Source organism: Lolium perenne, chromosome 7 (assembly GCF_019359855.2).
Source record: "Lolium perenne isolate Kyuss_39 chromosome 7, Kyuss_2.0, whole genome shotgun sequence".
Lineage (NCBI taxonomy): Eukaryota > Viridiplantae > Streptophyta > Magnoliopsida > Poales > Poaceae > Lolium > Lolium perenne.
The window spans coordinates 148,371,789-148,396,974 of NC_067250.2; the positions used below are offsets into that span (position 1 = coordinate 148,371,789).

General features: G+C 44.4%; 1 protein-coding gene across 1 annotated transcript; it reads right to left on the reverse strand.

The window, feature by feature from the left end:
- Nucleotides 1-3,635: 3,635 nt before the first annotated feature.
- Nucleotides 3,636-4,808, reverse strand: LOC127303809 (uncharacterized). The gene is made up of 2 exons (XM_051334510.2): nt 4,360-4,808; nt 3,636-3,639 (listed from the first exon to the last, which is right to left on the reverse strand). Exons 1-2 carry the CDS (start codon nt 4,806-4,808, stop codon nt 3,636-3,638), a joined length of 453 nt encoding a protein of 150 aa, XP_051190470.2.
- Nucleotides 4,809-25,186: the final 20,378 nt, after the last annotated feature.

Consider the following 25,186-nt stretch of genomic DNA (forward strand, 5'->3'; position numbering starts at 1 on the left):
CAGACAATCTTCTTCGCTTCGTACGTACTGGCGGGCAATTCGTTACCCCTTGGAAGCTTCCTCTTAATTATTGCTAGTAACTTTCCAAATCCTGAGTTAGTGACACCGTTCTCTGTCTTCCATTGCAACAATTCCAGTGTGCTGCCTAGCTTTTTATGGCCATCTTCGCAAGTTGGATATACCAATTTGTTGTGATCTTCTATCATCTTGTCGAAGGCCAACCTTTCCTTTTCAGTTTCACATTCTCTCCTTGCATCAGCAATGGCCCGGCCAAGATCATCATCAGTAGGCTCATCTGGTGCCTCTTGATCTTCTACTTCATTGTCTTCATTGCCTTTTGCAGTATCATCGTATTCAGGGAAATTGGGATAACCGTCATCATCCTCTTCCTCTTCGTCATTGTCTTCCATCATAACTCCTCTTTCTCCGTGCTTGGTCCAACAATAGTAACTGGGCATGAAACCGGATCGCAGAAGGTGGCTGTGAATGAGACTCGAGTGAGCGTAATTTACGGTATTCTTGCAGTCCACACATGGACAATACATGAAGCCACCATGTTTGTTTGCCTCCGCCACGGCCATAAAATTATCCAGGCCCGAAGTGAACTCGTCAAACCGTCGGTCAATGTACATCCATTGCCGATTCATCTGCATGATATAATTAAGCTGATCAAAACCATTACAGAACATCACGATGTATATATACACATGCATTTTATCAATTGCAGATGAAAAGGATAAAGTTGTTAACCTCGATGAAGAAGAAAAAAGCAAGTTACTTGATTTGTGTAAACTCAAGTGGCAAATCCTCTTAAGCATTTCATCGAACACCTCTTGTGCATGTGAAGAAGAGAGGAGAGCAATACACCCCTCTTGTGAAGAAAGTGAAAAAATGGCCAAGTGTGGCTCACACTTGGGCAGGGGCAAGGTTATATAGCCAGAGGCGGAGCCTTTGGACCCGGTTTGTATTACAAACCGGGACTAAAACCGGGACCAAAGGCCACTACAGGACAGGCTCCAGCGGGTGGGGTCGTCCTGGGCCAAACGAACCGGGACCAATGCCCCCATTGGTCCCGGTTTGGTTCAGCACTGGGACTAAAGCTTGAGACCAAAGGCCTCTTCTCCACTAGTGAAACTAGAACATATTTCGAATGCAACACAGAAAGCTCTCTTCTTTTTCGAGGAAGCGAACTTTTCAAACATGTACGAAGCCAGGTCATGCACAATCATTGATCATGGCCAAAAGAGTTTTACGAGAGCCACGGCTGTATGCACTGCTACATGCTTAGCATCGTCTCAAGTCTTTGGTCGGTCGGTGGCCGTCGTTGCCACCCGCACACGATGCCTCGCGATCTTTAATTCTTTCAAAAAAAAGAAAAGAATGGCTCTACTCTCATCCTTCATGGATCGTCGCTTGTCGAAAGCTTATCACTACTAGCACTATGCCCGCGCGCTGCTGCGAAGCAGAAAAAACAATTATTAACTTATAAAAATAGAAAACAATGCATCTGCAATATGTTCTCGCATGGTTAACACACCTTGTAATAAAAAACTACCATTTTTTGTTCAAACTGGACATGGTTGTCGGAAAATTTTCGTTAATCTTCTCCTTCCTATAGGTGGGTTGAGGGCTTGATACCTGATTAATAATTAAGCTAGAAACACGATAAGAGCAACTCCAAACGAGGTACCAAATCTCTCACTCGTCAAGTTATCAAGTGAGTCCCAAGCACCAGATGTCACTCACTTATTTTGCGTGTACTCCAACCATCGTACCAAAATCCCACTGTTCTGCACAACATGTCTGCAACAGAATTTCGCGACAAAACAACAATCAACATGCACACAAATATTCTGAAAAATGGATATTCAATGATCTATAAAGTTCGACTTCAGTATGACCATTAATAATAACCTAACAACGCTATGGCAGGGGACATGCCCCTTGTTTGTCAGTGACAACAACCCCGCGCCTTTCGAAGTGCAAACCACTGACAGATTCACAAGGCCTACTACCAGTACCTGGTAAGGCATGGTGGACTGCTGCAGTTAGACCATGAGTTCTTGAACGGCAACTCGCAGTATGCGCTGGTGAGGCAGTACAACAACACCCTGAGCAAGTTATCGACCAAACATTCAGAGTAACTTGTAGCAGTATATGGTAGCTAAAAAAAAGACCTAAGTTAGGATGTTCGGATACTGTTTTGCTAAAATTATTTAAGTTGTTAAAGGCTCATTCCAAGTGAAAACATAGTAATAGTTTCTGCATTGTATAGTTACTTGAACCAATAAGATTGCCAGCCAGGTTGAGGCCAACGTATTTTCTGAACAACCCTATCCTAAATCAGCTATTCAGTGTGCATAAATTCAATCAGCATGCTAAATCATGCAAAAGAGGAGCTACTGAAGTCTGAAACCATCTGTTGGCTAACGTACATCTGCAAAATCATGCAAAAGAGGAGCTACCGAAGTCTCAAACCAACTCTGGGCTGACGTACATCTCTTCTCCTTACTGGATGGGCAGAGACCCGATTTGCGTATGTACCTGGCGGAGAGTGTGGCCGGCCGGCGCGGCGCTCGGAGGTGAACCTGTGAAGATCGGTCAGCAAGACTGGGCGGCAGTCGGATGAGATCACGGGGAGGTCGTGGCCGCGAGCATGGCTGGCCGTGGGGTCGCGTGTGGTAGGAAGCCGGGGCGGTGCGCTGTGACAGACGAACGGCGACTGGATCTCGCCGTCAGGGTGGTGGTCGCTCCGCTCCAGGCGGTGCGCACGGGTAGCAGTGGCGGCCGGCAGCGGGCGGCGCACGGAGCTCGGCCCAGGCCGTTCCCCTTTTCTCGTACCAGAAGTTCTAGTACCAGAAGTTGATTTTTCCAAGTATTGAGGGGCTAAATGCAAAATAAAAAAATTATGGTCGGACTACGGTCGCATTGCCGTTTAATAGTAATGATGATTCCTCCTAGCAAGATCGAACTGAGATACGCTTCAATTATATAGGAACGGGGCAAATCCCAAAGATCGAGACATGTTTGTTTGACACAGATTATGTTGGTCCCAGTAGTCATTACCCTCGCCAGCGTGAAAATAGACCGAGCAGCAAATAGTGCTAGCCACGGTCTAGGGCAGATAGGTAAGCGAAAAAACAACAGTTTGACTTACGCTGAAGCAATACTACGTCCATCCCAAGACTGAAAGCTTATATTTCTTTTTTAAAAAATGAAACCAAGTAAAGTTTGACTAAAATTTAGAAGAATCTATCAATAAATATGATATTTTGTAGATACCATAACAACAACAACAACCGAGCCTTTCAGTCCCAAACAAGTTGGGGTAGGCTAGAGTGGAAACCCATAAGATCTCGAAGCCAAGTCATGGTTCCGGAACGTGGATAGCAATATGAAAATATATTTTATTATCTATCTAATGATATTAATTTTGTATTCCACATATTAATATTTTTTTATAACATCTGGTCAAACTTGGCATAGTTTTACTTTCTAAAAAATTATAAGCCTTAAATCTTGGAATGGAGGTAGTAGCCACTAGTTAGTATCCTCGTTAGATAGATATTTTTATCACATTTGCTGGAACACCATGCACCTTTTGTTTTTCTTAGGAGTGTCTAATTAATTTATATCTAGCTGATTTTAAATTTAACATCAGTTTGATTTTCATCCTTAGTATATATCGTGTATGATCGGGCATGCTTGTGAAATTGAGTTTTTCAAACGAACTAGAAGACTAGAAAAAAAGAGCCAGCTGCTAATTGGAAAAAGGCATTTTGTATATCAATCCCTGGACACAGGTGAGCACTTAGGCGAAGGGGGCAACAATGGAGGCGGACATGGACACAGTCACCAATACAACAGATGATGGTTTAGAGCATCTCCAACAGGCGCGCTAAAACGCGGCGCGCTAAACCTCCGTTTCGGCGCACTGCAAACCGCTGGCGCGCGTGATACCGAATTTTCCCCCGCCGGAGGCTGTATTTTGCAGCGCGCGTTGGTGCAGGAAAAAAGCACCTCCGCCGGAGGCTGTATTTTGCAGCGCGTTTCGACCGTTTTTTTCAAAATTAATCAAACGGACAATGAAAATTTGATCGAAAATACAAATATAATTAAAAAGTTCAACGATACAGCGCGACATAGAGGACGAAAATGAAAAACTAAAGCTACTCGGAGGAGTCCCAATCGAAGTCCGACGAGTGGGTCCTCGAAGTCGTCTCCGACACCGGCGTCGTTGTCCACTCGAAGGAGGAGGAGGAGGAGGAGAGGACGATCGTCGACGGCCCTGCGCCCTTCTTCTTTTCCTCCTCCTTCCTCGCCGCCTTCGCGGCCCTCGCCGCCTTCCTCGCCGCGGACTCGGCGCGGCGCTTCTCGCGCGAAGCTTTCTTCTTCGCCTTCTCCGCCGCCTTCTCCTCCTCCTTCTGCGCGTAGAAGCCCTCCGTGGCGGCGACGTCTTCGGGGAAGCGGCGCGCCCACTCGAGGCGCAGCGCCTCGTCGCGCTCCGCGATGAGGAGGCGCTGCTCCAACTCCCGTTGCCGGCGCTGCTGCTCGCGCGTGATGACGGGCGGCGGCGGCGCGAGCATCTCCGCTTGCTCGCGCGTGTAGACATCGTGGAAATTCATCGACCGCCGGGAGCGGTCGAGACGCCAAGCGACGGCGTCGTACGCCCGCGCCGCCTCGTGCGCCGTGTCATATGTATCGAGGCGGATCCGCTCGTCGCCGGAGCGGATCTCCGCGTCGAACCGGCCGCTCGGCCGCGCCCGAACGCCGTGGTAGCCGGAGGCGGGGCGGCGGCGCGGAGGCATCGTCCGCGGCGCGGAGGCGGAGCGTCGGTGGGAGAGAGGAAGAGGTGGCATCGGCGCGGAGGCAGAGCGTCGGCGGGAGAGAGGGAGAGAGGGAGAGAGCGGACGCGTGGAAAGTTCAGTCGGTTGGCTCGTTCGCGCGTGTCGCGTTTATAGCGCGCGCGGCAGCGGACGCGGCAATTCTCCCGCGCGGGATAGCGCAAACGCGGACGCGCGGCAAAGTTTTTAGCGCGCGCCCTTTTTTCCCGCGTCCACTGGAGCTGCGCGCGATCGCCCGCGCGCGCCAAATCGGTAGTTTTTTTGCCGCGCGGCCTGTTGGAGATGCTCTTATGTTCCGGTTGGTTGGGGAAATAAGGCGCGATTTAGTTAGGCAAGATGAAAGCAAAAGAGGACACATGATGAACCGAGGTAGAAGAAACATCTGCACATCATTAGTACAGATAGGGACTTTTAAGGCCCCCATCACACACAAAAGCATTTTTGGTGTGCAATGCAAAAGATAGTTTACGCTCTAAATAATTCACCATCTGCAGGTCCTCCACCCGCATGTCGAGTGTATGATGGTTCACTTTGTGAGAATTCTTCTGCGAAGTTTTCATTTTCACACACGATTTACTCTATCTTAACCGTGTGCGTATGTTCGAATGCGTGAGTTCGTTATTTTTCAACCACAAATTTAGAACAAAAAACAGACGCTTAAAATATGAACCTACACATGTCTGATAGAGCAAGTACTCAGAGTAGTTAGTTTAAAACATGAGTTGCACACCGAAGACACCGACCAGTTCATTTCGAAATGGAGAATTTCGATCCGTTCAGGTGAAATCTGAGGAACGGGAGACTCTTACGAAATGGACAATTTAGACCTGCGTAGTTTCTTGCCCTCCAGGATCTCAGCCATTGGTACCTTATTGGACGGTCAAGAAGGGCCTGAGCATATATGCCGGTCTATGTCACCTCTTCCCGAAAGCACAGGATCGGCTTCCTTGCGTACGAAGTCGCGAACTCTTTTTAGGATAGCAGCGATTTAGAAATGCTACAAAAATGCCCATGCATGTCCACCAAGAAAATGTTCTTCAACACTGCTTACAACTTTTGAAAAGCATAAAATGGAAGGTACATGTTCCAAGATAGGTAGTAGGTCCTGTTTCCACCCCGGTCCCTCTCCTACTCAAACGGTAGGTTAACAAGTTCCCGAGTTCTTTCGGTCACCCTTCGCAACCTTCTGTAGGGACGCATATATGCAAAGGAGTCAAAACAAACAAGCTAGCTTGTTCCAATAATGCAATACTATTACTACCTAACCAAAGGCTACAAGAGTACGCAGACTAGTAAATATAAAACCCTGCTAGGTGCATCAATGGGATGAAACAAAGTCACTCGTCAGATGTTCCTTTGTACGATCACATTTGAATCAATTTAATCATTAAAATTTGCTCAAATACATGTGAGATTTATGTCTTTTTGCACCTTCACGTCCGTGAGCTTGAAACCTCTCGTCGTCTCTTCGTTGACTGTAAAAATGATGTGGGAGATCTAAGCTGTCATCACAGTCTGTCCACGGAGCGGCGGTCTGGCACACTGGCATGGACTTTGTGTGGATATAAAGGAAATAAAATTCTCTTCTCCCTCCTTGAAGGTTTGAACTTGCCATTCACCTGCTTTACATCACTTATTTTGACATGTTTTCAAATAACATTTTTCATATTTGCACCAAGCGAGCAGTAGAAGAACATTTCAATATTTTAGTTACGTCAAAATGCATCATGCACTCTGTCTCACTACTTCATTATTTATCCATCTTTTCTGTTTTAGAAAGAATAAGTTTTTTTTTATTTTCTCCAGTCCTTGGATCGAAAAGATGCACATAACCTATATTTATTATAAGTGCAATCTCAAGAAAAAAAACCATAACTAAGAAGTTCCACTGACCAGACGCACAAAACAGCTGTCCAACCTAACCAAGGACGCCACCACCCCCTTTCTTTTTCCCCAATCCCCTGCTGTCGGCTGAATGAAGCTGCAAGGTTATGCCTGTGTGGCGGACGACAGCGGGGAGGCCTGGCTCTCGTGCGGGAGGGCCTCCCTGGTGCAGATCAACGGCTCTTGCGGCTCAATCCTTCGGGACTATCGTGCATGGGATGGATTCCGACGAGGAAAGAGCTGCGGTTCCATCAGGTGGAGTGACCCACCTCCGATGGCGTGTCTTCCTTGGCATACTGCTGCTGTTCGGGAATGATCTTGGAGGCGTGGATGTTGGCCGTTGAGAGCCGGGCTTCGATGCGGCCGGGGCCAATGATAGAGGCGCCCGCTGACGGCGTCATCGCTGTAAATCTCCCGCCACATGCCCGGTGTTCTAGGTGAATCTCTTGATCTGGGTCTCCCGGGTTGTACCGTGACGTCACTTTTGGTGTCATTCTCCCTGTTGGAGGCATTGTTTTGGAACATGTGCTGGCTGGAGGGATCCTAAGGTTGAGCGGGGTGGTTTATTCATGCTGAAGACGTTGAGTCCCGGGGTGTGGTGCATCGAGGTCTTGATGTCGAATGTGTGATGATGAACGCATGCAGCCGATGGCGCCGTCTGGCTTCGTGGTGGTGTCGACGGAAGGCCTAGCAAGGTCGATGCGTAGATCCCTATCCTGAAGATGGGTTCAGGGAAGAAGGCGGCGGTGACTTCCGTAGCGTACGTATGCGGTGCACACTGAGGGTTTGCTGGGCCGGTGTGCAGGTTTTAGATGATGTGCACAGGTGTAAGTTCAAGGCACACAACCCTTGGATCGATGTGCACACTGAGGGTTTGCTGGATCGATGTGTTATCTTGTTGGGTTTATGTAAATAAATTAAAAAAAAAGCTCCGTGCATCATTCTAATGTAGAGGCTTGGGGTACAACTACCATTTAAAAAAAACCTCAGAAAAATAAATAGGCCACTTTGCACATTAATTTTAGGCAGTAAGAAGCCTATGGGATGTACGCTGCCCAAGCCGGAACGTGGACTCGGATTTTCATCTGCTCCCGGTGTTAATCTTTTTGCGAGATGACCCATGACCATATCCACCATACACAAGAACAACGTGTGAAAGAAAATACCTCTTCTCTTCATGTTACAAAATAGAATGATTGCGACAAAGCTATTTAAACCAAAATAGTGTTCTACTTCATTCAAAAAAAAAAACAAGAGAATGAATCATACCTTCTTATGTTTTTTACACTGACCACAAAATAATATTTTTTCGTGAAATTTCATCCGCGAACGTAGAAAGTCTAGACACCCTGATTTTTTTTTCCGGAAATTTTAGACATTTTGAAATATGATTTTGAATAGTGGGTGCATCTACACCTATGAGCCAAAGTAGATTTCTCATCTACACAATGCTAAAAACATCGATAATAGAGGATCAAATTGTCTAACACCATTTTTTCATTGAGTATAAATACAATTATTAACTTTAACATCAACACTTCCTAGTTGACTAAATTTCTCTACCTAATCTCTCAATAAAGGGAAAACACCTTTTATCTGAAGAGTCTGTAGAAAAAGACCACCTGACCTTGTCATCTCTGCCCTTTCGAATTCAAAAAAATGACAGCCATTTAACTTTTTGGTGTGAATCTCATGTATATCCTCATGCAAAATGACACTCCCTCCATAATATAACAACTAAGTACAAAGGCCGTTTGAGAGGGATGAATTACCTTGAGAGCAATATAACTTAACAACCTACTCGCTTTGAGCAATTCATTAATACTTTCAAAAGAATTGAAATTTGCATTTAACAGAGAGAAGGGCCTATGTTGTCAAATCTGTCACCTGATCATGACCCTTCACTAGCAGGGCCATAATACCATCCTTAATAGCTTCCCAATAAGTCTGATAAAATTAGCCAGGAAGCCATCTAGAAGGAAAACAGGTATTTCTTCCTCAGTAAATTCAACAATAGAGATTTAATTCTCCTCGGGAGAGACTGGATGGACATCATCACGCATATTTATTTCCAGGAAATTTTAACTACACTGCATTCCAAGATAAACTTTGACCAAAAAATTAAGCAATCAAATCTTGTGTATATTTTACGTAATTAGTATTGTTGTATTCATATTAAAAAAATACTTTCTAATGATGCTAATTTTATATCAATATTTTTTATATATTTTGAGTAATTATTTATCAAGGAAAAACATGCAAAATGAAGACGTTTTATTCATTGGAATGGAGGGAGTATCATCGTGAGGACTAAAAAGGTGATTGTACTGTTTTGTGGTGTAAGAGCAACTTCAATAGTATAGCCGGTTGTTGGCTGTAAGTAAGATGTCATCCCATCTATAGCTAATATGTAGCCAACAAGTACAATAGTTGGCTATAAGAATGTAGTATTTTCCCAATAAATTACCCATCTTTCATTCACACAACTTGCCTAGTAGCACGTGCTAGAGCTAGCTCTTGCATAATAGCCCACTTAGAGCATCTCCAGCCGCGTCCCCCAAACCGTCCCCCAAACCGCGCCGGATTGAGCGTTTGGGGGACGTGTTTTGTTCGTGCCGCGTTTGGGGGACGTCGCTCCCCAGCCGCGTCCCCCAAACGCCGCCCCCAAACATTTAAAATAATTTTTTTAACACATAAACCATTTATATCAAATGTAGCATATGAAAAAAAATGTTTTCGAGGATTGTTTTCAAATTAAATTACAACAAACAATAAAACAAGTAATCAAATATAATAAAAAGGGCTAGATGATACATCAAGGTGCCACGGTATTTCCTTTGATCCTCCACAAATGCTCAACGAGATCAGCTTGAAGTTGCTCATGCACATTGCTGTCACGGATCTCTGCGTGCATGGCGAGAAAATCAGCAAAATCTGCAGGCAACTCATGATCAACCTCCGCGAGAGGCCTTGACACTCATAGGGACCAACATGTGACCTAACATGATTCTTGCGGTCATCCTCGATGATCATGTTGTGCATGATCACACAAGCCTGCATCACCTCCCACATTTGGTCGTGAGACCAGCTTAGAGCAGGGTACCGGACAATGGCAAATTGTGCTTGAAGCACACCAAATGCCCGCTCGACATCCTTCCTGCAAGCCTCCTGTCGTGTAGCAAAGTGAGAATTCTTCAGACCTGATGGATTCGAGATTGTTTTGACAAAAGTGGCCCATTTTGGATATATACCATCGGCTAGATAATAGCCTTTGGTATATTGGTGGCCATTGATCTCATAGTTGCATGGTGGAGCATGCCCTTCCACTAGTCTGCTGAACACCGGAGACCGCTGCAACACGTTGATGTCATTGTGTGATCCCGCCATGCCAAAGAAAGAATGCCAAATCCACAGGTCATAATCTGCCACAGCTTCAAGCACCACACTGCAATATCCATGACGCCCTTTGTATATACCTTGCCAAGCAAACGGGCAGTTCTTCCATGCCCAGTGCATGCAATCGATGCTTCCAAGCATTCCAGGAAATCCTCTGGCAGCATTTTGTGCCATGATCCTTGCAGTCTCTTCCTCAGTTGGCCCTCTCAAGTAGTATTTGCCAAACTTTCCCACCACAGCTCGGCAAAACTTGTACATGCACTCAATGGCAGTAGACTCACTCATGCGAAGGTAGTCGTCCTGTGTATCGGCAGGTGCTCCGTATGCAAGCATCCTCATGGCGGCGGTGCACTTCTGAATGGATGAGAACCCGAGAACGCCTACAGCGTCGACCTTGAGCTTGAAGTAGGGGTCGAACTCTCGAACGCCGTGGAGGATATTCATGAACAGGCCCTTGCTCATCCTGTACCGGCGCCAAAAATTGTCAGCATGTGTTGCCCCGTCGGCGAAGTAGTCGTTGTGCAGCATGGCATGCCCCTCCATCCTCTGCCGGGGCTTCGACTTCCTTCTTCCCGGCCTTGATCCTCCGCGGCGCGGCCTCTTCCTCTTCTCCGCCTCAGCGTCAAGCATGTCCTGGAGGGACGCGATGATCAGCAAATGCTCCCGCAGGTCGTCGTCGAACACTTGCTCGTCCTCCAGCAGCAGGGCAACCATCTCATCGTCGCTGTCCATGGCTAAAGCAAAATCAATGGTTAAAATTGCGCCGAGGCAGACGACGCAACAAACAGCGACCAATCGCGCCTACCTGGCAAGTCGTCGAGCACCTTCTGCGCGCGGAGGTGGGGCGGATTTGACGGTGCGTTCTGGGAGGCGCTGGCGATGCGGCGGCGGCGGCACGACCGGCGGGAGCCCCAGCCGCGACAACGGTGCTGACTCGCAGCACAGATCAGACGCCCAAACGGCCGGGAAATCAAGCGGCGGCGGTGGGGTGGGAGGCGCGGGAAGGAAGGAGCGACGAGAAAAGAGGCACAAACCAACGGTTTATGCAAATAGTCGCCGACATGTGGGAGCCCGCCTCGCTTTTCGTTGTGTCCGGCGTCCCCGGAGCGTCCCCTGTGGGACGGGGACGGGCTCGGGGCGCCGAACACCGTATAGGGGCGCGCCGGACAAAAAAGGGCTTTGGGGGACGCGGCTGGAACGCATTTTCTGTCCGGCGCGCCCCAAATCCCTTTGGGGGACGGTTTGGGGGACGCGACTGGAGATGCTCTTACATTCTCGTTTCTCTTCTCTCTCCTCTAACTAGGCACAAATATGTTATTTCAATCCTTGTAGCCAGCTGACTAGGATTTATTGTACTTGCTCTAAGACTAGTCATAGTGGGGAGTAACATATATATGATGTCATGCAAGGTCATATTTGTAGGATAACGTTGCATAGAAAACAAAAAAATTTCCTACGGCGAACACGCAATCCAAGCCAAGATGCAATCTAGAAGACGGTAGCAACGAGGGGGTATCGAGTCTCACCCTTGAAGAGATTCCAAAGCCTAAAAGATGAGGCTCTTGTTGCTGCGGTAGACGATCACTTGCCGCTTGCAAAAGCGCGTAGAAGATCTTGATCACGATCGGTTCCGGCGCCACGAACGGGCAGCACCTCCGTACTCGGTCACACGTTCGGTTGTTGATGAAGACGACGTCCACCTCCCCGTTCCAGCGGGCAGCGGAAGTAGTAGCTCCTCTTGAATCCGACAGCACGACGGCGTGGTGTCGGTGGCGGTGAAGAAGTCCGGCGGAGCTTCGCTAAGCTATGCGGGCTATATGGAGGAGAGGGGGGGCGGCTAGGGTTTGGGAGGGGGTGGCCGGCCACTCAAGGGGGGTGGCCAGCTTGTGGTCTTGGGGTGGCCGGCCCCCTCCCTTGGCCCCTCATTATATAGGTGGATCCCCAAGTGTTGGTGTCCAAGTCTTCGAATAAGACCCGAACCAAAAACTTCCATAAGAGGGGAAACCTAGCCCAACTAGGACTCCCACCCAAAGGTGGGATTTCCACCTCCCATGTGGGGGGGTGGCCGGCCCCCTATGGTGGAGTCCACTTGGGACTCCACCCCATCTAGGGCTGGCCGGCCATGGAGGTGGAGTCCCATGTGGACTCCACCTTCCTTGGTGGTTTCTTCCGGACTTTTCTAGAACCTTCTAGAACCTTCCATAGAACCTTCCGCGACATTTTATTTCACATAAAATAACATCCTATATATGAATCTTATTCTCCGGACCATTCCGGAACTCCTCGTGATGTCCGGGATCTCATCCGGGACTCCGAACAAAATATTCAAACTCCATTCCATATTCAAGTACTACCATTTCAACATCCAACTTTAAGTGTGTCACCCTACGGTTCGAGAACTATGCGGACATGGTTAAGTACTTACTCCGACCAATAACCAATAGCGGGATCTGGAGATCCATAATGGCTCCCACATATTCAACGATGACTTTAGTGATCGAATGAACCATTCACATACATTACCAATTCCCTTTGTCTCGCGATATTTTACTTGTCCGAGGTTTGATCTTCGGTATCACTCTATACCTTGTTCAACCTCGTCTCCTGACAAGTACTCTTTACTCGTACCGTGGTATGTGGTCTCTTATGAACTCATTCATATGCTTGCAAGACATTAGACGACATTCCACCGAGAGGGCCCAGAGTATATCTATCCGTCATCGGGATGGACAAATCCCACTGTTGATCCATATGCCTCAACTCATACTTTCCGGATACTTAATCCCACCTTTATAGCCACCCATTTACGCAGTGGTGTTTGGTGTAATCAAAGTACCTTTCCGGTATAAGTGATTTACATGATCTCATGGTCATAAGGACTAGGTAACTATGTATCGAAAGCTTATAGCAAATAACTTAATGACGAGATCTTATGCTACGCTTAATTGGGTGTGTCCATTACATCATTCACTCAATGACATAACCTTGTTATTAATAACATCCAATGTTCATGATTATGAAACTAATCATCCATTAATCAACAAGCTAGTTTAAGAGGCATACTAGGGACTTCTTGTTTGTCTACATATCACACATGTACTAATGTTTCGGTTAATACAATTCTAGCATGATATATAAACATTTATCATAAACATAAAGATATAAATAATAACCACTTTATTATTGCCTCTAGGGCATATCTCCTTCAGTCTCCCACTTGCACTAGAGTCAATAATCTAGATTACATTGTAATATACCTAACACCCATGGCATTCTGGTGTTGGTCATGCTTTGCCCTAGGGAGAGCTTTAGTCAACGGATCTGCTACATTCAGATCAGTGTGTACTTTGCAAATCTTTACTTCTCCATCTTCGATGTACTCGCGAATCGAGTGGTAACGCAGCTTGATATGCTTCAGCCTCTTGTGTGACCTTGGCTCTTGTGCATTGGCGATGGCACCCATGTTATCACAAGAAATGATTAATGGGTCCAATGCACTAGGAACCACACCGAGCTCTACAATGAACCTCTTCATCCATACCGCTTCGATGAAGCCTCTGAAGCCGCTATGTACTCTGATTCTGTTGAAGACTTCGCCACCGTGCACTTGCTTTGAGCTTGCCCGGCTTTGCAGCACCATTCAATATAAACACGTACCCAGTTGTGACTTAGAGTCATCGGGATCAGTGTTCCAACTTGCATCGGTGTAACCGTTTACAACGAGCTCTTGGTCACCTCCATAACAAAGAAACATATCCTTAGTTCTTTTCAAGTACTTCAGAATATTCTTGACCGCTGTCCAGTGTTCCATTCCTAGATCACTTTGATATCTGCTAGTCAAACTAACAGCATGTGCTATATCCGGTCTAGTACATAGCATGGCATACATGATAGATCCTACTGCCGAGGCATAGGGGATATTATTCATCCTTTCTCTTTCTTCTGCCGTAGCCGGTCCTTGAGTCTTACTCAATACCTTGCCTGGTAACATAGGTAAGAACCCTTTCTTACTTTCGTCCATTCTAAACTTCTTTAGAATCTTGTCCAGATATGTACTCTGTGATAGCCCTATTAGGCGTCTTGATCTATCTCTATAAATCTTGATGCCTAATATATATGATGCTTCACCAAGGTCTTTCATTGAAAAACTATTATTCAAATAACCTTTAACACTGCTTAATAGTTCTATATCATTCCCGATCAATAATATGTCATCTACATATAATATCAGGAATGCTACAGAGCTCCCACTCACTTTCTTGTAAATACAGGCCTCTCCATGACACTGTATAAACCCGAAGTCTTTGATCACCTTATCAAAGCGTCGGTTCCAACTTCTCGATGCTTGCTTCAGTCCATAGATTGAACGCTGAAGTTTGCATACTTTGTCAGCATTTTTAGGATCAACAAAACCTTTGGGTTGTACCATATACAACTCTTTCTCAATGTCTCCATTAAGGAACGCCGTTTTGACATCCATCTGCCAAATCTCATAATCGAAAAATGCAGCTATTGCTAACAAAATCCTCACAGATTTTAGCTTCGCTACAGGTGAGAAAGTCTCATCGTAGTCAACTCCTTGAATTTGTCGGAAACCCTTTGCGACAAGTCGAGCTTTATAGACGATAATATTACCATCGCATCTGTTTTTCTCTTGAAGATCCATTTATTCTCAACAGCCTTTCGGCTATCAGGTAAGTCTACCAAAGTCCATACTTTGTTATCATACATGGATCCCATTTCGGATTTCATGGCTTCTTGCCATTTGTTGGAATCTGGGCTCATCATCGCTTCTTCATACGTCGCAGGGTCCTCATCATTGTTATCCACAATCATGACATTTAGACAAGGATCATACCAATCAGGAGTGGCACGTTCCCTTGTCGATCTGCGAGGTTCAGTAGTTTCCTCGTTCGAAGTTTCATGATCATTATCATTAGCTTCCTCTGTTGCCGGTGTAGGCGATGTGTACAACTTCCGATCTTGCGCTACTCGATCAACGAGTATAGATTCATCAATCTCATCGAGTTCTACTTTTCTTCCAGTCACTTCTTTAGTGAGAAATTCTTTCTCAAGAAAGGTTCCGTTCTTAGCAACAAAGATTTTGCCTTCGGATCTGTGATAGAAAGTGTACCCTATAGTTTCCTTAGGGTATCCTATGAAGACGCATTTCTCCGCTTTGAGTTCTAGCTTGTCCGGTTGTAACTTCTTTACATAGGCTTCGCAACCCCAAACTTTCAGGAACGACAGCTTAGGTTTCTTATTAAACCATAATTCATACGGTGTCGTTTCTACGGATTTTGATGGTGCTCTATTTAAAGTGAATGCGGCTGTCTCTAATGCATAACTCCAAAATGATAACGGCAAATCGTAAGAGACATCATACTACGAACCATATCTAAGAGAGTTCGATTACGACGTTCGGACACACCGTTTCGTTGAGGTGTTCCCGGCGGTGTCAATTGTGAAAGTATTCCGCATTTCTTTAAATGCATGCCAAACTCATAACTCAGATATTCACCTCCACGATCAGATCGTAGAAATTTAATCTTCTTGTTACGTTGATTTTCTACTTCACTTTGAAATTCCTTAAACTTCTCGAAAGTTTCGGATTTATGTTTCATGAAATAGATATACCCATATCTACTCAGATCATCTGTGAAGGTTAGAACATAACGATAACCACCGCGCGATGCTACGCTCATTGGTCCACATACATCGGTATGTATGATTTCCAATAAGTCAGTAGCTCGCTCCATCATACAGAAAATGGAGTCTTTGTCATTTTTCCCATTAGACATGCTTCGCATCTATCAAGTGACTCAAAGTCAAGTGATTCAAGTCATCCATCAGTATGGAGTTTCTTCATGCGTTTCACTCCAATATGACACAGACGACAGTGCCACATATAAGTAGAATTATCATTAAGTTTAATTCGCTTAGCATCAATGTTATGTATATGCGTATCACTACTATCGAGATCTAACAGAAATAAGCCATTCTTTTGTGGTGCTCGACCATAAAAGATATTATTCATAAAAATAGAACAACCATTATTCTCAGACTTGAATGAATAACCGTCTTGCATTAAACAAGATCCAGATATAATGTTCATGCTCAACGCAGTACATAATAGCAATTATTTAGGCTTAAAACTAATCCAGAAGTTAGATGTAGAGGAAGTGTGCATAATTCTATCACATTGACCTTGGATCCGTTTCCATAGCGCATCGTCAATTCATCTTTCAGCAGTTTTCGTGTAGTCTTTAGTTCCTGTTTCGATTTACAAATATGAGCAACCGAACCAAAAGATCAAATACCCAGGTACTAGAACGAGAACCAGTGAAATGAACATCTATAACATGTATATCAAATATACCTTCTTTCTTCTTCTTGACAAGGCCGCTCTTCAGATCAGCCGATACTTGGAGCAATTACGCTTCCGGTGTCCCTTCTCCTTGCAGTAATAGCACTCAAAGATCAGGCTTGGGGCCGTTCTTAGGTTTCATAGGAGGCGTGGCAGCTTTCTTGCCACCCTTCTTGAATTTTCCCTTAGACTTGCCCTGTTTCTTGAAACTGGTGGTCTTGTTGACCATCAACACTTGGTGCTCTTTCTTGATCTCAATCTCAGCAGCTTTTAGCATGCCAAAGAGTTCAGGTAACTCCTTGTTCATGTTCTCGCATATTGTAGTTCATCACAAAGTTCTTGTAACTTGGTGGCGGTGATTGAAGGACACGATTAATCCCGATCTGTTAGGAATCACTATTCCCAAGTCACCGAGTTTCTTCGCATGCCCGGTCATGGCGAGCATGTGCTCACTAACGGAGCTGCCTTCTTCCATCATACGGTGAAGAAATGTTTCGATGCTTCATAGCATTCCACGGCCGCATGAGTCTCGAATATAGCTTTCAGCTCATTCATCAACTCATGAGGATCGTGGTGCTCAAAACATTTTTGAAGATCGGATTCCAGGATCGCACGGGATGGCACACTGAACTTGAGAGTACCGAGTTTTCCGAGTCGCGTAAACAGCTTTTACTTCATCGGATTCATCTTCTGCAGGAGGGTCACCTAGCGGTGCATCAAGCACAAATTGCAGATTTCCGCCAGAGAGGAAGATCCTCACATGACGGAACCAGTCGGTGAAGTTGCTACCGTTGCTCTTAAGTTTCTCTTTCTCTAGGAACTGATTAAAATTGATTGGGGACGCCATCTCTACAACATATATTTGCAATAGTTTAGACTAAGTTTATGACAAATTGAGTTCAAATTTTAATTTAACATAATTAAAAACCTAAGTGAACTCCCACTCAAAACAATATCCCTCGCATTGTCTTAGTGATCACACGAACCAAATCCACCGCACCTAAACCCGATCATCACGAGAAAAGGTGTGACTTCAATGGCGAACACTCAAAGTGTTCATCATATCAACCATATGATTCATGCTCTACCTTTCGGTATCACGTGTTCCGAGACCATGTCTGTACATGCTAGGCTCGTCAAGGCCACCTTAGTATCTGCATGTGCAAAACTGTCTTGCACCCGTCATATGTACTTATTGAATCTATCACACCCGATCATCACGAGATGCTTCAAAACGACAAGACTTGGCAACGGTGCTACTAAGGATGAACACTTTATTATCTTGAGATTTTAGTGAGGGATCATCTTATAATGCTACCGTCGCGATCTAAGCAAAATAAGATGCATAAAAGGATTAACATCACATGCAGTTCATATGTGATATGATATGGCCCTTTTGTCTTTGCGCCTTTGATCTTCATCTCCAAAGCACGGACATGATCTCCATCATCTTCGGGCATGATCTCCATCATCGTCGGCGTAGCGTCAAGGTCAATGGCGCCGTCTTCATGATTGTCCTCCATGTAGCAACTATTACAACTACTTTGAAATACTACTCAACATGAAATTTAAAGACAACCATAAGGCTCCTGCCGGTTGCCACAATACAATAATGATCATCTCATACATATTCATCATCACATTATGGCCATATCACATCACCAAACCCTGCAAAAACAAGTTAGACGTCTCTAATTTGGTTTGCATATTTTACGTGGTTTAGGGTTTTCGAGAGAGATCTAATCTACCTACGAACATGAACCACAACGTTGATACTAATGTTTTCAATAGAAGAGTAAATTGAATCTTTACTATAGTAGGAGAGACAGACACCCGCAAAGCCTCTTATGCAATACAAGTTGCATGTCGAACGAGGAACAAGTCTCATGAACGCGGTCATGTAAAGTTAGTCCGAGCCGCTTCATCCCACTATGCCATAAAGATGCAAAGTACTCAAACTAAAGATAACAAGAGCATCAACGCCCACAAACCATTGTGTTCTACTCGTGCAACCATCTACGCATAGACACGGCTCTGATACCACTGTAGGATAACGTTGCATAGAAAACAAAAAAATTTCCTACGGCGAACACGCAATCCAAGCCAAGATGCAATCTAGAAGACGGTAGCAACGAGGGGGTATCGAGTCTCACCCTTGAAGAGATTCCAAAGCCTACAAGATGAGGCTCTTGTTGCTGCGGTAGACGATCACTTGCCGCTTGCAAAAGCGCGTAGAAGATCTTGATCACGATCGGTTCCGGCGCCACGAACGGGCAGCACCTCCGTACTCGGTCACACGTTCGGTTGTTGATGAAGACGACGTCCACCTCCCCGTTCCAGCGGGCAGCGGAAGTAGTAGCTCCTCTTGAATCCGACAGCACGACGGCGTGGTGTCGGTGGCGGTGAAGAAGTCCGGCGGAGCTTCGCTAAGCTATGCGGGCTATATGGAGGAGAGGGGGGGCGGCTAGGGTTTGGTAGGGGGTGGCCGGCCACTCAAGGGGGGCGGCCAGCTTGTGGTCTTGGGGTGGCCGGCCCCCTCCCTTGGCCCCTCATTATATAGGTGGATCCCCAAGTGTTGGTGTCCAAGTCTTCGAATAAGACCCGAACCAAAAACTTCCATAAGAGGGGAAACCTAGCCCAACTAGGACTCCCACCCAAAGGTGGGATTTCCACCTCCCATGTGGGGGGGTGGCCGGCCCCCTATGGTGGAGTCCACTTGGGACTCCACCCCATCTAGGGCTGGCCGGCCATGGAGGTGGAGTCCCATGTGGACTCCACCTTCCTTGGTGGTTTCTTCCGGACTTTTCTAGAACCTTCTAGAACCTTCCATAGAACCTTCCGCGACATTTTATTTCACATAAAATGACATCCTATATATGAATCTTATTCTCCGGACCATTCCGGAACTCCTCGTGATGTCCGGGATCTCATCCGGGACTCCGAACAAAATATTCGAACTCCATTCCATATTCAAGTACTACCATTTCAACATCCAACTTTAAGTGTGTCACCCTACGGTTCGAGAACTATGCGGACATGGTTAAGTACTTACTCCGACCAATAACCAATAGCGGGATCTGGAGATCCATAATGGCTCCCACATATTCAACGATGACTTTAGTGATCGAATGAACCATTCACATACATTACCAATTCCCTTTGTCTCGCGATATTTTACTTGTCCGAGGTTTGATCTTCGGTATCACTCTATACCTTGTTCAACCTCGTCTCCTGACAAGTACTCTTTACTCGTACCGTGGTATGTGGTCTCTTATGAACTCATTCATATGCTTGCAAGACATTAGACGACATTCCACCGAGAGGGCCCAGAGTATATCTATCCGTCATCGGGATGGACAAATCCCACTGTTGATCCATATGCCTCAACTCATACTTTCCGGATACTTAATCCCACCTTTATAGCCACCCATTTACGCAGTGGTGTTTGGTGTAATCAAAGTACCTTTCCGGTATAAGTGATTTACATGATCTCATGGTCATAAGGACTAGGTAACTATGTATCGAAAGCTTATAGCAAATAACTTAATGACGAGATCTTATGGTACGCTTAATTGGGTGTGTCCATTACATCATTCACTCAATGACATAACCTTGTTATTAATAACATCCAATGTTCATGATTATGAAACTAATCATCCATTAATCAACAAGCTAGTTTAAGAGGCATACTAGGGACTTCTTGTTTGTCTACATATCACACATGTACTAATGTTTCGGTTAATACATTTCTAGCATGATATATAAACATTTATCATAAACATAAAGATATAAATAATAACCACTTTATTATTGCCTCTAGGGCATATCTCCTTCAATATTTATTAGGTTGTATACTCATCTTATCATGAAATGTGTGATGTGATGGTAACAAAGATAGTTACCACCTCTCTCTCTCTCTCTCTCTTCATTTATTAGCATATCATGTCACCAAAACATCTAGGGGTGTGTGATGTTACTACCTATATTACTTCCAATATGAGTAATCTAAGTTTCTAGGTCTTGCATCCCCTCAATAATGCATTTATCATGCTTAAGTTTAATGATGCCAACAATTGCGAACTAAGTGAAAATATATCGTATTATTATCCCCTTCTTTCCCATATTGAACTTTGGCCTTGTGTCCCTGGTACGTCTCCAACGTATCGATAATTTCTTATGTTTCATGCTTGTTTTATGACAATACCTACATATTTTATATATACTTTATGTCATATTTATGCATTTTCCGGCACTAACCTATTAACAAGATGCCGAAGAGCCAGTTGCTGTTTTCTGCTGTTTTTGGTTTCAGAAATCCTAGTAAGGAAATATTCTCGGAATTGGACGAAATCAATGCCCAGGATCTTATTTTTCCACGAAGCTTCCAGAAGTCCGAAAGGGAAATGAAGTGGGGCGACGAGGCGCCCACACAACAGGGCGGCGCGGCCAGGTCTTGGGCCGCGCGGCCCTAGCGTGTGGGGCCCTCGTGGCGCCCCCTGACCTACCCTTCCGCCTACTTAAGCCTTCGTCGATAATAACTCCAGAACCGAGAGCCACGATACAGAAAACCTTCCAGAGACGCCGCCGCCACCAATCCCATCTCGGGGGATTCAGAAGATCGCCTTCAGCACCCTGCCGGAGAGGGGAATCATCTCCCGGAGGACTCGTCACCACTACGGTCGCCTCCGGAGTGATGTGTGAGTAGTTCACCCCTGGACTATGGGTCCATAGCAGTAGCTAGATGGTTGTCTTCTCCTCATTGTGCTATCATTGTCGGATCTTGTGAGCTGCCTAACATGATCAAGATCATCTATTTGTAATGCTACATGTTGCGTTTGTTGGGATCCGATGAATATTGAATGCTATGTTATGTTGATTATCAATCTATCATCTATGTGTTGTTTATGATCTTGCATGCTCTCCGTTATTAGTAGAGGCTCTGGCCAAGTCATTACTTGTAACTCCAAGAGGGAGTATTTATGCTCGATAGTGGGTTCATGCCTCCATTAAATCTGGGACAGTGATAGAAAGTTCTAAGGTTGTGGATGTGCTGTTGCCACTAGGGATAAAACATCAATGCTATGTCTAAGGATGTACGTGTTGATTACATTACGCACCATACTTAATGCAATTGTCTGTTGTTTGCAACTTAATACTGGAAGGGGTTCGGATGATAACCTGAAGGTGGACTTTTTAGGCATAGATGCATGCTGGATAGCGGTCTATGTACTTTGTCGTAATGCCCAATTAAATTTCACACTACTCATCATAACATGTATGTGCATTGTCATGCCATCTTTATTTGTCAATTAACCAACTGTAATTTGTTCACCCAACATGCTATTTATCTTATGGAGAGACACCACTAGTGAACTGTGGACCCCGGTCCATTCTTTTACATCAAATATAATCTACTGCAATACTCGCTCTACTGTTTTCTGCAAACATCATCATCCACACTATACATCTAATCCTTTGTTACAGCAAGCCGGTGAGATTGACAACCTCACTATTAAGTTGGGGCAAAGTATTTTGGTTGTGTTGTGCAGGTTCCACGTTGGCGCCGGAGTCCCTGGTGTTGCGCCGCACTACACTCCGCCGCCATCAACCTTCAACGTGCTTCTTGGCTCCTACTGGTTCGATAACCTTGGTTTCTTACTGAGGGAAAACTTGCCGCTGTACGCATCACACCTTCCTCTTGGGGTTCCCAACGGACGAGTGCTTTACCGTCACAAGCAGCAAAGCTATTTCTGGCGCCGTTGCCGGGGAGATCAAGACACGCTGCAAGGGGAGTCTCCACTTCCAATCTCTTTACTTTGTTTTTGTCTTGCTTTATTTTATTTACTTCTTTGTTTGCTGCATTATATCAAAATACAAAAAAATTAGTTGCTAGCTTTACTTTATTTACTATCTTGTTTGCGTTCTCTATATTAAAAACACAAAAAATTTGTTACTTGCATTTACTTTATCTAGTTTGTTTTATTTACTATTGCTAAAATGAGTAATCCTGAAGTTGAAGTTCGTTCGTTTAAGCAACAAGGAGGAGAATGTTTAAAAGATGCTTGGTATAGAATTAGTGATGCTCATAATAGGTGCACTAAGAAACACTCCACTATTATCCTACTCAGGAATTTTTATGTTGGTATCTCTAGCTGGAATATGTATGTTCTTGATTGTCTCGCGGAAGGTAATTTCCTAGGCACTCCTGCTTTAGAAGCTAGTTGCATTATTGAGAGTCTATTTGGAATACCACCTGTTAATGAAGTTAAAACTGAAATCTCTCTTGAAGATGTCATGAAAAAGTTAGAGACCATAGAGCAAAATCTTCCAAGTATTGAGACTAAATTGGGAGAATTACTTAATAGCAACGATAAACTTGACAAATCTCTAGGTGGAATTAATGAGAAAATTGCCATCTTAGAAGCTTGTGCCATTCATGATAATCAAACCCAAAGGATTAGTGAACTTGAAGAAGCTATGGGAACCTTGGGTTCAACTTTTTCTTCTATTAAGTTTAAGGAGAAAGCTTATGTGGGTAAGGAGCAAAGGTTCATGTATGTCTCTTAGGTGCCTAAACCAAAAAACCATTATAGGCCTAAAATTGATAAAGCTCTTAATACCACTATAGATAAGGGAGCATCTAAGATACCTATTGTGACAAGTTGTGAAAATTATGATGTTGATGCTTCATTTCTTGATAATACTTGATACACAATTTTTGCGCCTAGCTGAAAGGCGTTAAAGAAAGCGCTTATGGGAGACAACCCATGATTTTACTTCTGCACTTTTGTTTTATATTTGAGTCTTGGAAGTTGTTACTGCTGTAGCAACCTCTCCTTATCTTAATTTTATTGCATAGTTGTGCCAAGTAAAGTCTTTGATAGTAAGGTTCATACTAGATTTGGATTACTGCACAGAAATAGATTTCTTGCTGTCACGAATTTGAGCAGTAGTCTCTGTAGGTAACTCAGAAAAATCTGTCAATTACGTGAGTAATCCTCAGATATGTACGCAACTTTCATTCAATTTTAGCATTTTCATTTGAGAAAGTATGGTGCACCTAAAAAAATCGTCTTTACGGACTGTTCTGTTTTGACAGATTCTGCCTTTTATTTCACATTGCCTGTTTTGCTATGCTTGATGGATTTCTTTATTCCATTAACTTTTAGTAGCTTTGTGCAATGTCCAGAAGTGTTAAGAATGATTATGTCACCTCTGAACATGTGAATTTTGATTATGCACTAACCCTCTAATGAGTTGTTTTGAGTTTGGTGTGGAGGAAGTTTTCAAGGATCAAGAGAGGAGCATGATACAATATGATCAAGGAGAGTGAAAGCTCTAAGCTTGGGGATGCCCCGGTGGTTCATCCCTGCATATTTCAAGAAGACTCAAGCATCTAAGCTTGGGGATGCCCAATGCATCCCCTTCTTCATCGACAACATTATCAGGTTCCTCTAGTGAAACTATATTTTTATTCCATCACATCTTATGTGCTTTACTTGGAGCGTCTATATGTTTTTGTTTTTGTTTGAATAAAATTGGATCCTAGAATTCATTGTGTGGGAGAGAGACACGCTCCGCTATTGCATATGGACAAATATGTCCTTAGCTTTACTCATAATGTTTATGGCGAAGGTTGAAACTGCTTCGTTAATTGTTATATGGTTGGAAACGGGAAATGCTACATGTGGTAATTGGTAGAATGTCTTGAATAATTTGATACTTGGCAATTGTTGTGCTCATAAGGATCATGTTTAAGCTCTTGCATCATATACTTTGCACCTATTAGTGAAGAAATACATAGAGCTTGTTAAAATTTGGTTTGCATGATTGGTCTCTCTAAGGTCTAGATATTTTCTAGTAAGGGTTTGAACAACAAGGAAGACAGTGTAGAGTCTTATAATGCTTGCAATATGTTCTTATGTGAGTTTTGCTGTACCGGTTCATACTTGTGTTTGCTTCAAATAACCTTGCTTGCCTAAGCCTTGTATTGAGAGGGAATACTTCTCGTGCATCCAAATCCTTGAGCCAAAAACTATGCCACTTGTGTCCACCATACCTACCTACTACATGGTATTTCTCTGCCATTCCAAAGTAAATTGCTTGAGTGCTATCTTTAAACACTTCAAAATTTATCATCTCTGATTTGTGTCAATGTTTTATAGCTCATGAGGAAGTATGTGGTGTTTATCTTTCAATGTTGTTGGGCAACTTTCACCAATGGACTAGTGGCTTCATCCGCTTATCCAATAATTTTGCAAAAAGAGCTGGCAATGGGATTCCCAGTCCCAAATTAATTAACCTTCAAAATTTTACAAAAAATAGACACTCCTCCATGGTATGTGATTGTTGGACGGCACCCGAGGATTCGGTTAGCCATGACTTGAGAAAGCAAAGGTGGGGAGGAGTGTTATCTAAATAAAACTAAAATAAAAAGGCACTCCTTCATGGTATGAGATTGTTGGAAGGCACCCGAGGATTCGGTTAGCCATGGTTTGTGAAAGCAAGGTTGGAAGGAGTGCCACCCAAAAATAAAAATGTTTCATGGGAGCTGCTCTTCGAAGGTCTATCTGGCAAGGGGGTTAGAGTGCCCACTACCATTCGTTGACAACAACAAACACCTCTCAAAACTTTATTTTTATGCTCTCCCTATGTTTTCAAAACAAAAGCTCTAGCACAAATATAGCAATCCATG

Coding starts and splice junctions, on each gene's coding strand:
- LOC127303809 (XM_051334510.2), bottom strand. CDS start 4,808: ATGCCTCCGCGCCGCCGCCCCGCCTCCGGCTACCACGGCGTTCGGGCG.